This window comes from Periplaneta americana, chromosome 2, assembly GCF_040183065.1.
Source record: "Periplaneta americana isolate PAMFEO1 chromosome 2, P.americana_PAMFEO1_priV1, whole genome shotgun sequence".
Taxonomy (NCBI): Eukaryota; Metazoa; Arthropoda; class Insecta; order Blattodea; family Blattidae; genus Periplaneta; species Periplaneta americana.
In genome coordinates, this window is record NC_091118.1 from 168,591,942 (window position 1) to 168,609,517 (window position 17,576).

At 34.0% G+C, this 17,576-nt stretch overlaps 1 protein-coding gene across 2 annotated transcripts in view; it reads left to right on the top strand.

Annotated features, from left to right (window-relative positions):
- LOC138694794 (tubulin alpha-1C chain-like) overlaps nt 1-5,918 on the top strand; it is a 117,280-nt gene extending 111,362 nt beyond the window's left edge. For both annotated transcript variants that reach the window (XM_069818867.1, XM_069818866.1), the window contains exons 9-10: nt 2,535-2,724; nt 4,592-5,918. In XM_069818867.1, the coding sequence (XP_069674968.1) occupies nt 2,535-2,724; nt 4,592-4,692 (291 nt within the window). In that variant the 3' untranslated portion in view covers nt 4,693-5,918. The remainder of the gene's footprint in view (nt 1-2,534; nt 2,725-4,591) is intronic.
- The last annotated feature ends 11,658 nt before the right edge of the window (nt 5,919-17,576 follow it).

A 17,576-nucleotide genomic window follows, 5' to 3' on the forward strand; every position in this document is an offset into this window, starting at 1 on the left:
TGTTTGTTGAAACCTGGCCAAGGATAATAAAAATCCTCAGTACTGCTTCCAAATGAAAGTAATTTGGGTTCAAGTTTCTTTTATTTACAACACGTAAAATATCATTATCCTAAAAACAAGGGTCTAAACAAAATTTATTTGTCCGTCTTAAAATATTGAACTCCTCCTCATGTCCATCTTTTACTCCTGCTCGTTCTGTTGCTCTTTCTTCCCCTCTCGTCATTGCCATCAACAGCAACAGCATTACTGGTAGCAGCATCTTAATCATGATAGTCAACATGTGTATAGTCATCTCCAGAGCAGTGTATATTGGAGAGTACCGCATTCTTTTGATCCGACAAATGCTGACGCGGCGGCCATATTTACTCCTGCGGAGACTCACTACACCGCAAGACTTGCATAGGAACACAGGTTTCTAGTGTGATATTCCATCGTTATCATGAAGAATGCCGTATTGTTGTGCAGTTAATCAATGTGTAATCAATTGCTTATTGTCTATGCGGGTGACATGAATATATTAGGAGAAAATACACAAACTATTAGGGAAAACACAGGAACTTTACTGAACCAAGCAAAGCGATAGGTTTGGAAGTAAATCCCGAAGAGGCAAAGTATATGATTATGTCTCGTGACCAGAATATTATATGAAATGGAAATATAAAAATTAGAAATTTATCCTTCAAAGAGGTAGAAAAATTAATATATCTTGGAGCAACAGTAACAAATATAAATGACACTCGGGAGGAAATTAAACGCACAATGAATATGGGAAATGCTTGTTATTATTCGGCTAAGAAGATTTTGTATCTGGTCTGCTATAAAAAATCTGAAAATTATAATTGATAAAACAGTTGTATTACCGGTTGTTCTGTATGGTTGTGAAACTTGAACTCTCACTTCGAGAGATGAACAGAGGTTAAGAGTGTTTGAGAATAAGGTTCTTAGGAAAATATTTGAGGCTAAGAGGGATGAAATTACAGGAGAATGGAGAAAGTTACACAACGCAGTACTGTACACATTGTATTCTTCACCTGACATAATTAGGAACATTAAATTCAGATGTTTGAGATAAGCAGGGCATGTAGCACGTATGGGCGAATCCAGAAATCTATATAGAGTATTGTTGGTAAGCCGGAGGGAAAAAGACCTTTGGGGAGGTCGAGACGTAGATGGGAGGATAATATTAAAATGGATTTGAGGTAGGTGGGATATGATGGTAGAGACTGTATTAATCTTGCTCAAGATAGGGACCGATGACGAGCTGATGTGAGGGTGGCAATGAACCTCCGGGTTTCTTAAAAGCCATAAGTAAGTATAATGGCATAATATTTATAATTGAAAATATCAAGATGGAGAAAAGCGGACATTGGAAACTATTCCAAACTGGTATAATGCTGGTAATAAAAACAGTTCTTGATTTTCAAGAAATTATCTTAATAAAGGGAACTTGAAATATCTTATGCTAGATAGATGCACTCAGGATGCGTTAGAAAATTTATTTTCTACTGTCCGTTTCTTAAACCCAATCCCGGATGCAACAGAATTCAAAAACTGCATTACGATTCATCAGTTGTTTGTTAAAAAAAAAAAAAACTAAGCATGAAAATGACGCAGTTTGCAATTCTGAACAATTATTTTAGTTTCTAGGTACAGATGTAAGTAAACCCGAAACAGAAAGGTCTAGTGAAGATGAATGTGAGCAAAAGAAATTGATATAAGCTAAATTTTAATTTAACTGAAAATGGAAATATTGACTTGAGTGAACAACAAGCTCTTTACTATTTGTTGCGATCAGTTTTGTTCAAAATAAAACAAAATAAGTTATATAATATTTGTGAGAACTGTATTTCATATCTAATAACTGATAACAGGGATGAATCTATACATTTTATTAGCATATTAGTGACTCTCAAGTCGTACATGGAAATGTCACGTATACCCTTGTAAATTCGTGTTTGATATAATTCTAAATGTAGAAAAATGTGAAACGTTGGTATAAAATGTATTGACACTAAAGGATTTGAAGTCTTTATTCATTAACACTTCAACTCATACATTCCCAATTCGTTATAATATATCTGAAAAAGTCTTATCACTATTTTAGGATTAGAATATATTTATTGTTAAGAAACTTGTCTGTTATAGCAAATGCACGACAACAATTTGCTAAATTGTTGGTGTGAGAATTGCACTAGAAAATTGCTATGTTATCCCTATTGAAATGGACAGAACATAAATAATAAAGTGTTATCTCTTATGAGTTATTTCACTATGACAATAATGTTTATTAACTCTTGTCTCCTGTGTTCAATAAACTACAACATGTATGATATCGCCTTTAATCACCATCATTCTAGCATTACTGCTTACACTTCTGTGCCCAGCAAGGAGTAAATATGGCTGCCGCCGTCGAGAATGCGGTACTCTCTAATATACACTGCTCTGGTCATCTCATGCTGTTAAATAATCAGTGTAATTAAATAAAATTAATTAATCCATAATTTCTTGTTTTGATATATTTTATATAATTTCAGGTTGGTATCAATTACCAACCGCCAACAGTAGTTCCCGGTGGTGATTTAGCAAAGGTGGAGCGAGCAGTGTGTTGCTTGTGTAATACTACAGCCATTATGGAGGCCTGGATGAGAATAGACCACAAGTTTGACTTGATGTTTGCTAAGAGAGCTTTTGTTCATTGGTATGTGGGAGAAGGCATGGAAGAAGGTAAGTAACAACCAATGTAAAATATTTTATTTGTTGTCACCATTACCACCACCATCACTATTCACTTGGTAAGTCGGCCTGTTTTCAACATTAAGGAAATTTAATCTTATCTGATCAGAAGGTGTGCAATATCTCAGTCACCTCTGGGATCTTTCTCTTAACACTTTTTAAAATCTGTATGTTTTTATCTTCTTCTGTATTTTTTTTTTTCTATACTTTCCATAATCACTCACTTAAAGTTTGTGTGACTGCAACCTATGTATATTTTTGTGTGGCTTTATTTTGTTTATGCTCGACCATGCCGAAATGTAGTAATTATACACCTGGTAGTAGCCCTTTAATGCACCTCATTAAAGTACACCTATTCATTATAGTTCAGTTGTTCGGCCAATGAGAAATCACCATTGTAGCATTATAAAAGTGCAAGTATCGATTATCCTCGGATATGCAATCGAAAGACAACTAGCAAGACGTCACGGAGGCTGGAAATCCAATACTGTCGCAGAAGGTTATGTTCTGTTACTATAATAATTAGCGTTAATTGTAAATAATATTCAAATAAATTCAATTTGTCATCTCGTTTTTCAATTCTAAATCAATTTCCAGGTTATATCAAGATTAATGTTTATGTTATTCTCTAGATTATATCAAGGTCAATGACATTCGTTCCTCGGAAAAAATCAATACTTTCGTGTCTGCGCACATCTCACAATTTAGAAGGTTAGTTCCGCTCCTCACTTCGATAACCATAACATGAATACTTACGAATAATTTCAAGTTAGAAATATGGTCGAGCATAAAAAGTTGTATGAAACTTGCCTATAATGGTAATTAAGATGCTCGTATGAAAATTATGAAACTCGCTTGCGCTCATTTCATAAACAAACATACTCGCGTCTTAATTATTACTATTATAGGCTCGTTGCATAATGTACTATTATAGTGTGATTTTTCTTTTTATTTATATTATTGTATTTGTATTTCTGGTGGTGTGGAAGTGAAGGCTTGATTTTAATATGTACTGGGTGTAATGTACTATAATGATAAAATATAATCGGTTTAGTTTAGTTCATTTTAAAAAACCATTAAATAATATAAAATTACAATATAGGCTCAGTGAGAATTAAATCTATTTACATAAAAATTAATTAAATTTACATACAAGATATTCCTGGACTGTGTAAAAGATTTTGCTAAACATCATATCTTTTAAATTAGTTTTAAAAGCTTTAATATTATTAAAATGTCTAATGTTAAAAGAAATTTTACTTAAAATGTTACATCCACAACAAAATGACTGTAACAAACCTTGGCTAATCTACATTTAGGAACATTTAGGTAATGGTTATTTCTAGTCTCATGAGAATGTGCCATATTACCAAGAAACATATTCATGTAAATGTTCATATACGAGCATTACCTGTATGTTAGCAAAAACATATAATGAAGAAATAATTAGAATTCCAAATTCATTGAATGAGGGCCTTAAATGTTCTCTTGGGCCACAACTCTTACAAATACGCATATTATTACGTATTGTATGCAATTAATGGTACGAAATGAAGAGTACAGGGGAGAAACCTGATAACTCACGTTTTACTATTTTTACAGGAGAGCAAGTTAAAAGTTTCAAGACCCATTACAGTCTATTGTTTTTGAGTTATCATTCTTCAAATTCTGTACAGTTAAACTACACAAATCTACAGTACCTGACCTACTACATGACATAAAACAGAAAGCTGATAATTTTGGACTTATCATATTTTTCCCTGGTACTCTTCAAATGATAAACAAGATAAATATTTTGTAAAAATTTGAATTCAGAATGTAAATGAAAGAAAATTACCACTCATTTTTGTTTTAACAGGCGAATTTTCAGAAGCCCGTGAAGATCTTGCAGCTCTTGAACTGGACTATCAAGAGGTTCAGGAAGATGCAGCCTCAGACGAAGAAAATGAAGAATATTGAGTGTCATATTATGTAGGTGTGGTATGTGATGAATGTACATTCGAAGTACATGTATCAAATCATATGACGTACATGTCACTCAGGTATTCTTGTCCCAGTGATATTTGATATATTTTACTAAAAATCACAGTAATTGTATAGATAGGCCTACTTGTTCTCAGCTGTTGTAATGCGTCTTGTTTTATAAGTTACTAGCAGAATTAGGTTACAAGAACCTAATTTTGGAACCGTCTCTTAAAGATGTAGCTACTGTTTTCTCTGATCCATAAGAATTATCTTTATCAGATGCATTAGGTGCAGAAAGAAAAGTGCAAATTTTCAGAAAGTGAGGGATTCAGCAGATGAGACCATTATTTCTATGTACCATATACTAATCAAATGTGCAATTCAGTCACAAGATAGTAAGATTTTGATCCATCGATCGATCGATCGATCGATTGGTTGATTGATTGATTGATTGATTGATTGATTGATTGATTGATTGATTGATTGATTGATTGATTGATTGATTGATTGATTGATTGATTGATTGATTGATTGATTGATTGATTGATTGATTGATTGACATTCGTAGAGAGCACAATAATAAATATCTCCTAGAAACTTGCTACATATGATCAGTATTCATAAATATTTTTAATAATCAGTTTCTTCAAATTTCGTAAAGTTGTAAAATTGATTATTTTAACCTCCTATTCTTTGCCATACTTCTCATTTTTTATCAGTTGCAATTTAACGCTAATTTAAACTGGGACAAGATGTTAACCTAGTCTCACAAATGGAGTCGTCTGAACAGCAAAGTTCTCTCTACTCTAAGCAAGACGAGGAAAGTACCTGAAGAAGAGAGCATATTCGGAGTTCTAACAAGGGACAGATATAAAATAAATTCTATACTTTTCTGTAACTTTTTACGCTAGAATTCAGAGTATACCATTGCAGTTTATATGTTAGAGTAATTTTGACCGGAGACTGAGCACTGCTGAGAAAATATGATGTAACGCAATGACACACACAGCATGTGTGGATCTTATGGCTGGTTGTTGCACAACACTTTCCCTCCTACACATTCCGTCCAATGTCACCAAGTATTATCAGTTAATTTGTACAAACTTTTCTACATGCGTGCGTGTGTGTTGTTGAATTGCAGACAATGCATATTGTTATTTTTTGCACTTTGTGACACTATAACTGTAATCTTTATTAAAACTGTCTTTCATTCAAATTGATTTTTGTACCTTCTTCGGTTTCTTCCAAATATATTTATCTTTTCAGCAATTTTACTAACTTTAAGATATAGATTGAAGGAATTAAAAGGAATATGAAACTCACTTCCGAAAGAAGAGCACTTGTGTAAAATAGTCAATATAATATGGCTACGATGGATGAGGGTTCGATATCAAAGAGAGGTAAGTTATTTTCTCCTCTGTCTTTAGAGTTGCGGCGACAGTAAGAACTATCTTCTAAGCGTCAAGTTGGGATACGTGAATTTTCTTTTTTTAGGAAACATGACTGAAAAGCAGTAGTAATTTTATGAGAATGTAGGAATCCTCCCTTCCTATTATCTGTATGCTTCTTGGCACTGCCTATGAACATATGGTACACTTTATAAGAAAATGTGATATATTTACAAACTTCTAGTAATACCATTCAATGAGTGTAGTACACTTTATAAGAAAACGTGATATATTTACAGACTTCTAGTAATACCATTCAATGAGTGTAATACACTTTATAAGAAAACTTGATATATTTACAGACTTCTAGTAATACCATTCAATGAGTGTAGTACACTTTATAAGAAAACGTGATATATTTACAGACTTCTAGTAATACCATTCAATGAGTGTAGTACACTTTATAAGAAAATGTGATATATTTACAGACTTCTAGTAATACCATTCAATGAGTGTAGTACACTTTATAAGAAAACGTGATATATTTACAGACTTCTAGTAATACCATTCAATGAGTGTAGTACACTTTATAAGAAAACGTGATATATTTACAGACTTCTAGTAATACCATTCAATGAGTGTAGTACACTTTATAAGAAAACGTGATATATTTACAGACTTCTAGTAATACCATTCAATGAGTGTAGTACACTTTATAAGAAAACGTGATATATTTACAGACTTCTAGTAATACCATTCAATGAGTGTAGTACACTTTATAAGAAAACGTGATATATTTACAGACTTCTAGTAATACCATTCAATGAGTGTAGTACACTTTATAAGAAAACGTGATATATTTACAGACTTCTAGTAATACCATTCAATGAGTGTAGTACACTTTATAAGAAAACGTGATATATTTACAGACTTCTAGTAATACCATTCAATGAGTGTAGTACACTTTATAAGAAAACGTGATATATTTACAGACTTCTAGTAATACCATTCAATGAGTGTAGTACACTTTATAAGAAAATGTGATATATTTACAGACTTCTAGTAATACCATTCAATGAGTGTAGTACACTTTATAAGAAAACGTGATATATTTACAGACTTCTAGTAATACCATTCAATGAGTGTAGTACACTTTATAAGAAAATGTGATATATTTACAGACTTCTAGTAATACCGTTCAATGAGTGTAGTACACTTTATAAGAAAACGTGATATATTTACAGACTTCTAGTAATACCGTTCAATGAGTGTAGTACACTTTATAAGAAAACGTGATATATTTACAGACTTCTAGTAATACCGTTCAATGAGTGTAGTACACTTTATAAGAAAACGTGATATATTTACAGACTTCTAGTAATGCCATTCAATGAGTATAGTAATCACGAAAAAACGAAGTTCTCGACTTCAACAGATACACAGGATGTAAGGTCATTGAGTGCCTTTTCGATGAAGGCTAGTAGTGGGCGCTTTCTTGAACAAAAAAGCCTTAATGCATTTTTTAAATGTATCGAATAGTTTTGCTTAAAAATTGACGTTTTTTTTTTAACTTTTACCATTTCAAGAAATATAGGCTACTCATAGGCCATAGGCATAGTTCAGGCTATAGGCGGTTTGCCTGCTCATCCAAAGCTTTACATGGGTGTAAGTTCCACTCCACTTGGACTCCACTCCAAGAAAATAACTAAAATCAACATAAAAACAAACTAAAAATGTTCATATGAATCTATTAAAAGGATAATAAAGAGGAGAGTTAACTCCAATTAGCACAACAATTCAGTAGTGGAATACCAAAATTCAAGATAGAAATATTCATTGAAAAACTTAAACTTAATTCCTGATCTACCTCGAAAATCCGCTGTAGCCGTGTTGAGATTGGTTACTGGGCATGATTGCTTCAGTAAGCATCTTCATTGAATCGGCTTATTGACTTCTCCTAAATGCTTATTATCCATAAGGGAAGAGGAAATAGACACGGAATATCTGACAAATTGCGGATCTCTTGAGACTTTTGTGGATCTTACGTCCAAATATTGGGAAGCAAGAAGGAAGATAATTAAATCCTGAGCATTAGACTCACACATTTTTTTCAGATGTACCTGCTGTCACCTAGATTCTCTGCTATATAGTATACTACATTAGAGTGGCATCTCTGCTACTATTTAAACATCGCTGACTTCTGTAAGCTTAATAATTATTACAGTCTTCTAGACCAGATAAAGAACATGTCAAAACAATGAATTTTTGTTGCCTGAAATTAAATGTAAAAGTAGACACCAAGTATATTAACAGTACTTGTTCCATCCCTTAAACTAAAGGCACTCATTGTCCTTAAACCCTGTATGCCTATACGTTTTAACATTGTGTGAAAACTTGTAAGGCAGTTCTTATGAAGTTCACTATGAAATAATTCTGGTTTGGGATTGCAAACAGGCCTAATGAAACTATATCCAACAGGGTCTAATAAAGCTCCAAAATACAGGCTGTGTATGTTCTCTTTGCCACTGGAGCACGTTACTCGATAGTAAATACTCAGTCTTAGTATTGTGTCTTTTAATCTTTCTGGGAAAATACCATATTGGATTGACAAATTACATAAATAGTTTGAAGAAGGTGAAACTATTTCAGAACAGGCTTTCAAAACTTTACTTGATATTTCATCATATTCAGAGGATTGTTTAAAGATGTTTTGTCACAATTTCTGCTTCTGTAATGGGAATTAATATGAGATCTGAAAACTCAGTACCAGTATTCAATTTACGGTATATGTTACATAACCAATTACAGCATCTATATAATCTTGAATACTTGCGTTTTCAACAATAGATATATTTTTTTAGTAGATTATTTTACGACACTTTATCAACATCTTAGGTTATTTAGCGTCTGAATGAGATGAAGGTGATAATGCCGGTGAAATGAGTCCGGGGTCCAGGACCGAAAGTTATCCAGCATTTGTTCATATTGGGTTGAGGGAAAACCCCGGAAAAGATCTTAACCAGGCAACTTGCCCCAACTGGGAATCGAACCCGGGCCACCTGGTTTCGTGGCCAGACGTGCTAACTATTACTCCACAAGTGTGGACAAACAATATTTACATGTTAAAGAAGTTTGCAATTGAATTTTGTTGTCCTACTTCATTATTATTGATTTCAATGAAAAATAATTCCATTCTTTGGATATCAACTAGATTAATTTTTATATTTTAATAATATTCCAAATAGTTTTACATTATTATCTAAACTTTGTATTTTTCTATTCAGATAAATCCTTTTTGCCTCTCATGACTTCCTGGAAAAAAAAAATTTAAGTAGTTTTTATAGTTCAGAACGTGATTATTCATTACTATATCCTCATATGTTGCATATAAAGTCCTTTTTTGTAAAATAAAAAAAATAATTCCTTCAGTTATCCATATTATATTTTCATTTTTGGATTTTTTACAAACTTGACTGCAAACAATCATTGAAATAATTCATAAAGATATTTCAGTTAAAAATACATTAAATTTACCAGTTTTCTTTAACAATTTCAAGATTTCTGTAGTAAAATATATGATGGAGAAACTAATGAAGTTGTAATTTATTTTCAACTACAGAGAAAATTCATCAAACTGATAGTTGCGTATAGATTTGCTGAGCAGTTTGATAGGAGAGCTTTATGTAATGAAAAGATACAGTCATCCTCTTTCTAGTCGCATATGAAAACATTTAGCAGTGACTGAATCATATGATAATATCATAACTAAACAGACATGTCCTAGAATTTCCGAAAATAATCTTTCCTTGTCAGAAATCAGAATTCAGATTCGACATTTTCTGTTCAGAATTGTTGATGGATTGGTACCTTTACAAATTTTGGCTTTTGGGGAAGTAATTCTTGAGGGTCTCTTGTTACATATCTGTTCTAATGCTTTTCCACAAATCGCAAACATCAATCTCTTCTGTGTAAAAATAAGCTACCACATATCATCATCATCAAACACCAATACTATGCGATTTAAGTTATAGCTCTGTCAGCTGATAACTTCTCGCATATTCTACACTGGAGATTTGTGATAATACAACAATGTGAAGTAGACTTCGCCACGTATTTTTTTCTTTTAATTTATTTAAATCTGCAGTTATTCATAGTACTGGATTAAATGCAAGACAGAAAACAATTTTTTTTATTTTTTTAATAAAGGGGCACTTTAATTGATAAGACAGTGTATTTGTTCTGACATTTTCTGAAAGGAAAGAAAATAAAATAATCTTTTATCCGTATAATTACATAATTTAATCCTTAAATTTCTTCAACAAATGTTTATACTGATTCATACCTTTGTGTTAAAATGTAAAAAATCCAAAAATGACCCACTCTTGCTAATACGAGGTCTCATTTAATATGCTATTTTTATGCAGTCTCTTGAAGAGAGTCTTACAGAGGTTTCACTGTATAAAATGAGAAATATTATGAAGTGATCAATGTAGGTAACAGAGCAAGTTAGAATATTTTAGTTGTAGCTGTCACAGCAGGTTTGATCCCTGGCATACCCCCGATTTATGACTTGTGTTAGTAACAGGGGTTTTCTCTGGAAGCTCTGGTTCCCCTGTGGCATCCCAACAATTCTCTATCTTATCACATTGTGGATGTAGCATACACAGCCTCCTATGGCGAACCCTGGGCAATGACTGTGTTGGTAAATTTCTCTGTTCAACTGCTTCATATGGGGACTAATATATATTTATTTATTTGTTTGTCTTGATGTTTTATTATGTCTCTGATGAAAATCTGCGAGAGTGAATTAAAAAATTTAATGAAACCACATTCTTAGATTAAATGCTGATGCTCTGTAGAAATGTAACAAAATCGAAGGGGTTCAATATATCGATGGCTGAGAACCAGACTGTTCTAAGTCCAACTTTTTATAAGAAAGAAATCTGTGTTTCATTGTGTTCCAGTTCTTGTCTGCATATATGAATCGCACAAAATTGTAAATATTCCTCTCCATAAGGTTGCTATGAAGCTATTCCAAATTGTTTCATGAAGCTTTGAATGTCAGGAGCTTAAAATAGCTCTTCTGAAAAAAAATAGTAAAATGGACTTGGAACAGTCTGGTTCTGGGCCATCGATATAAAGAGTCCACACCTGTGGAGTAACGGTTAGCGCGTCTGGCCACGAAACCAGGTAGCCCAGGTTCGAATCATGGTCGGGACAAGTTACCTGGTTGAGGTATATATATATATATGAAGAGTTCGCGGGAAAAACGATGAATGTCACAGTTTTCTTAAGGTTGATGTCATTATCTAATTCAATGGATCGCTGCGAAATTTAATATTGTTCTTATGAAAAATGGTAAAAAGGAGTATTATCACCACGAATACAGTAATTCTTTCCTTTATTTTCTATAGAAACAGCACTACATCTTGCAGTTATAGACTCAATTAGATCATTATGTAATCCTTAACAGAAATGTGACATTCATCGTTTCTCCCGCGAACTCTTCATATATATCAGAAGAAAACTTGTAAACTAAAAGAACGTAATAATAAGTGAAAATTATCAGTATTTCCTGGTCTTCAAATCGAAGTGCTATAAATTTTCTTTTTCATGATACAGGTTGGCTATCTTAATGTACTGGTATTTTAACTGTAGAACATAGAATATTTTAAAATTAATAGGCCTATACGAAAAAAATGTTTTAACCCATATAAATCATTCCCTGTAGCCTCGATTTTTTAAATGTAGGCCTGTAAGAAGCACACATAAAGGAAGTAGTATAAGTGGTTAACTAGCAAAGCTGCTGGAAACTCCTGCGGTGGCTGAGTGGTCAGACCTCCAGCCTGTCACCTGTTCGAGTACCCGTGAAGTGGCGGACAAGATCACAATTGGGGTTTTTTCCCATATTAGGCACAGCATTTCGTCGTCATTCCATAGCATTCCCCTATCGCTGGCTGGCGACGCACGGAGAGGGCTGGCCTAGGAACGAGGGGAGAGGATTGCCTGCTCGAAACCTGGGTACGCAGTGAACCTTGTGTAATCAGCCTGTGTGGGTTTGAGAATGCGCCTAGGTTGAGGTTTTTCTTTCTCTCTTGTAGGTAGAAGGGACCCGAAGGCTTACACTGCAGCCTGAGACTTATTGTGCTTATTACCACTCTCTTGTGAATGATTGGGTATCTGAACGGCCGCGCTCTTGTACAATTACAGCATGTTGCACCGTAAACTTAACCCGGGCTATTGTATGGATGATGATGATGATAATAATAATAATAATAATAATAATAATAATAATAATAATAATATGTGAATTAATGATGGCCAAATGAGTCCGAGGTTCAACAGCCGAAAGTTACCTAGCAATTCTGCTTCAATTGGTTGAGGGAAACCCCAACCAGGATTTGAACTGGACCTGCTCGTTTCGTAGCCAGACATGCTAACCATTACTCCACAGCGGTGGACTAGGTTGATAGCGTAATATTTCGTAAAAGGTTGGAGTGCTGGGTCATAATGCCCGCTCCCGAAAATTTCGTTCCATTCAAGGCCGCTGAAAAATGGTCACATCCGCCAACTTTATATAGTTCTTTAATAGTTAGGCTAAGCAAATATTATAGCGGAATTTCTATAGGAAACTAATTACTGCTCAATTCAGATTAAATATACCACAGACACTGTCCAAATATATGATGGTTGAGCCGGAGAAATGTTTTTTGTATCTTAATGTTATGAAACGACTCCATAGAAAATAAGGATTCGCAGTATTAAAAATTATGAATAAGTATTATGATTACAAAAAGCATGGATTTGTCAAAAGCCAAGGTTCATTCAAGAACAAATTATGTGTTGATTGGAAGATGTCGTTTCAAACTTCACTTTATTGTGGAAATGACTTTTGATGGCGTCATTGTCATGTCAACAAACTTGCTGTAAGTCACACTGTACTGTACGATCGTCACGGGAATTACGTAAAATATAATGCAAATGAAACTGAGCGAGAAAATAGTACCGGTAATAGTATTATGATTTGTGAACGTAAATGTGGTTTCAATATTTGAGATCTGAGGTTCAGTGATATACCGCTTTGGATGGGAGTGTGGTGGTATGTGAAGAGTACCAGTACCAAGTTTTTAAGAACTGCAAAACAACGGTTTTCACCAGCTGTGTTTTTACGAGTATTTGAACATCTGATGGGTAAGTATTCATTAAACAATGTTTATGCTTCAATACATCAAAATCTTCTGTTAAGAATTGTTATTTGTAGAGGAATTGTAACCTAAGTTCACTTCGAATTTCTTAACTTTATGAACTCGCGGTAGATCACTCTTGAGAAGTAGTTGGTTTCCATACTATCCATTCAAAACAGTAACTTACTTCGAATTATACAAGTTACCGGTACATTAGATTTCCTAATATTTGTGCTTAGATGTTTTCAGTATTTAAATGGTTCGGACCGACTTCAGAATACCGCGTAAGTACATATGTCGTTGCTTTTTTATGTAGGTACTTATTTATCTACCCTTGTGCCATCAATAAAAAAACATGACGTTAAAGTTACTGCATTTACTTGGAACGGTATGCCTTTGCTTCGTCTGTTCTGTTTATTTTTACAAAGTCGTTTAAAGGGATTCGTATACAATTCATTTTACTCTAGTTTTTTTTTTTTTTTTTTTTTTTTACACTTCGTTTCTTTACATCCTAAATAAGGAAGCCAATATACGAGCATAGAATGCATGTAAGAGGTTATGCTATCTGGATTATCTTGTGAGAGATCCTTTCTCTAGCAACGTGTGTGATCCACGTGCCCTCCCAGATACCGCAGTTTCTTTTATAGAAGAAATATAAGCAAACTCAGACGAGCATGCATTTGGCTGCATAAGGCTGTCTATTAGAGCTGTCTCTACCTCAAGAGAAAATCGTAGAAGTAATGTTGCCAACGTTTGAAAAGTTGTAGCATTATTAATGAAGGCAAATCTCGTCTCCTGCCACCCCTGATCACATATATAACAGATTTACCACCCCTTTGTTAAAAACGGTAACATGCGGAAGAGAACAACCACCAGGATCGCCACCATCGATTGGGAACAACCACTAGATGGAAGTACAGTTGCTCCATGCAATTCAAATGAGAATTATAATGTGACTTCTTATGAAGTAGCTAGATTGGGAGCATAGTGAAATTGATAAAAAGTTGTTGCCGTCAAAGCCTATAAGGCTGAGCAATCTCTTATGTGATCAGAGCTGTCACTTAACTATCCCCTCAACTAATCTAATCTTGTCACAGTCCTTGGCTCCTGCTCTTTTGGTCAAGGGAAAATACTCGTCTTTATTTACTGTAGATTGGATGGAAATAAATGTATATAGTGAATATTACCAGCACTGCACTGCTCGCTTCCCATTGGATCCACAAACAGACGACTTTTCTTGCGTCGCAGCTTTCAATGCTGTATGGTGTAAGAAAACGAAGAACAACGTTTTTTTTGGCGGGGGGGGGCCGTCATTTCACATTAATTCTTTTTCGTTTTATTCGGGTTTTTGATTCATCATTTCACATTAATTCTTATATAGGTTACACCACTAAATTGGTTTTGTAATGTTGCCTACCGCGATAATTATTAATTTCAGATAAAATTTCATTTTCATAGTAACCATCTCTGTCGATTTGCAGTAGCCATAATATAGTAACCAGTTTGAATTTTTAGGTAATAATAGTTTACCATAATCGGAAGGTGATTTTGTTTTCAAGCAGCTAAATTTAAATTATTGCTGCTTTTCAAGGGCGTCATTTCAGTTTTTTGTAATTATGTAATAAGCATCGGCCAGGCTGCCATCTTCCCGCATTAGAGGTCCAGGGGTCCAGGATATATACTTCCCCATTAGTGTGTAAAAAGGCTGGCAATATGTCAATCATAAGAAAATGTTGAAAATTTAATTAAAATATATGTATATAGGCCTATTTGATAATGTAGGAAATGTGCCTTGGCCCTCTATTGGCATTGCAGGAAATTACATATAGAATATATTGTGCGGCATACAGTACTCACTCCCTCTTTCCTCGAAAATGATCCATTCACCATACCAGTACCTACTGTAAACTGTGGTAATTTACATGAACTTGCTGTTAACATGACGTAAGTAAGAACAAATGATACTTACTTACTTACTGGCTTTTAAGGAACCCGAAGGTTCATTGCCGCCCTCACATAAGCCCGCCATTGGTCCCTATCCTGAGCAAGATTAATCCATTTTCTATCATAATATCCCACCTCCCTCAAATCCATTTTAATATTATCTTCCCATCTACGTCTCAGCCTTCCCAAAGGTCTCTTTCCCTCCGGCCTCCCAACTAACACTCTATATGCATTTCTGGATTCGCCCATACGTGCTACATGCCCTGCCCATCTCAAACGTCTGGATTTAATGTTCCTAATTATGTCAGGTGAAGAATACAATGCGTGCAGTTCTGTGTTGTGTAACTTTCTCCATTCTCCTGTAACTTCATCCCTCTTAGCCCCAAATATTTTCCTAAGCACCTTATTCTCAAACACCCTTAACCTATGTCCCTCTCTCAAAGTGAGAGTCCAAGTTTCACAACCATAAAGAACAACCGGTAATATAACTGTTTTATAAATTCTAACTTTCACATTTTTTGACAGCAGACTGGATGATAAAAGCTTCTCAACCGAATAATAACAAGCATTTCCCATATTTATTCTGTGTTTAATTTCCTCCCAAATATCATTTATATTTGTTGCTATTGTTCCAAGATATTTGAATTTCTCCACCTCTTCAAAAGATAAATTTCCAATTTTTATATTTGTATTTCGTACAATATTCTGGTCACGAGACATTATCATATACTTTGTCTTTTCGGGATTTACTTCCGAACCTATCTCTTTACTTGCTTCCAGTAAAATTCCCGTGTTTTCCCTAATCATTTGTGGATTTTCTCCTAACATATTCACGTCATCCGCATAGACAAGCAGCTGATGTAACCCGTTCAATTCCAAGCCCTCTCTGTTATCCTGGACTTTCCTAATGGCATACTCTAGAGCAAAGTTAAAAAGTAAAGGTGATAGTGCATCTCCTTGCTTTAGCCCACAGTGAATTGGAAACGCATCTAACAGAAACTGACCTATACGAACTCTGCTGTACGTTTCACTGAGACACATTTTAATTAATCGAACTAGTTTCTTGGGAATACCAAATTCAATAAGAATATCATATAAAACTTCTCTCTTAACCGAGTCATATGCCTTTTTGAAATCTATGAATAACTGATGCACTGTCTTTAATGTCTTCTTATCCCTCATCAAGGATATTGGGTGTGTCCCGTTCCATATTTTAATGTCTAATAACATAAAAGCTCTACTTTCATTTGAGCAAAGTCATTAACAAGCCCATAGTTTATTTCTTAAGCCCTTATAAAAGTGGAGTATTTTAATATTAAAAGTACAGTTCTCACATTTTTTGCATTTTTTACTAGTACCTACTACTCAATTATTGTTTTTTTAAATCTTAAACTCGAGGGATGGGGGGAATTGCCCCCTTGTCTCCTCCCCAAATGGTGCCTGTGTGACAATCATCTCGCTGACAAACTATCTTAAATATTTGCTGAATTCTCTAGTCAGCACTTAGTTCCATAATTGAAGGTACGGTAATAAAAGAAGTGTCTGAATTTGGCTTTGGGCTATTGAAAATAAACAAACCATATCGGTGGCTAATGGTCTATGTTAGAAATTACCTTGAACTTCTAATACCGGTACAGAGAAATCTGTAATTTGGATGTTGGATGATGTCTGCAAAAAAAATTGTTATAAATTGAAACTTTCTTTCACCTTACATAACATTTTATATTTCTGTATTTGCATATCAAGAGTAAAATAGAATCCATTTTTACTTCATATTGGTACTCTCAATAGCATAATTTATTTTGATCACTCATTTTATTCTAGTATCAACAGCCCTATTTCCTTATACTCAATAATTTCTTTGTGATTTGCAAAGGAAGCATAGCCTATTTGTCTCAGTCTCTACCAATATTTTCAGTACAGTACTTTAGTTCACTCACTAATATATTTTGAACAAGAACATAATAGACTATAAATACTACCTTGAAGTCTTGGAAACTGTCAAATTTTGGAGATAAACGAGAGATATGCTTCGTCTTATTGGAAGTTGATTATTTAGCAGATATATGTTACTTTTGACACAAAACATAAATCAAATAACAAATAACTGAACATAGGAATAGACTTATAAATAAAAAATACATAAAACATAACGATTTTTTTAATTCATGTAATCCGTTTTGTTTCGTACAGCAGTATTATGTTCAGATATAGTGGAGTTGATAAACTTTGTATGCAATAACTTTCAGAGCTTAGTATATGATAACCTTTGCTAGCGATGTATAAGCTTACTTTTTAAGTCAGAGAGGAAATTATCTCATTGACTTGTTGTACTGGTATAGGGACAATCATAACCTAAGTT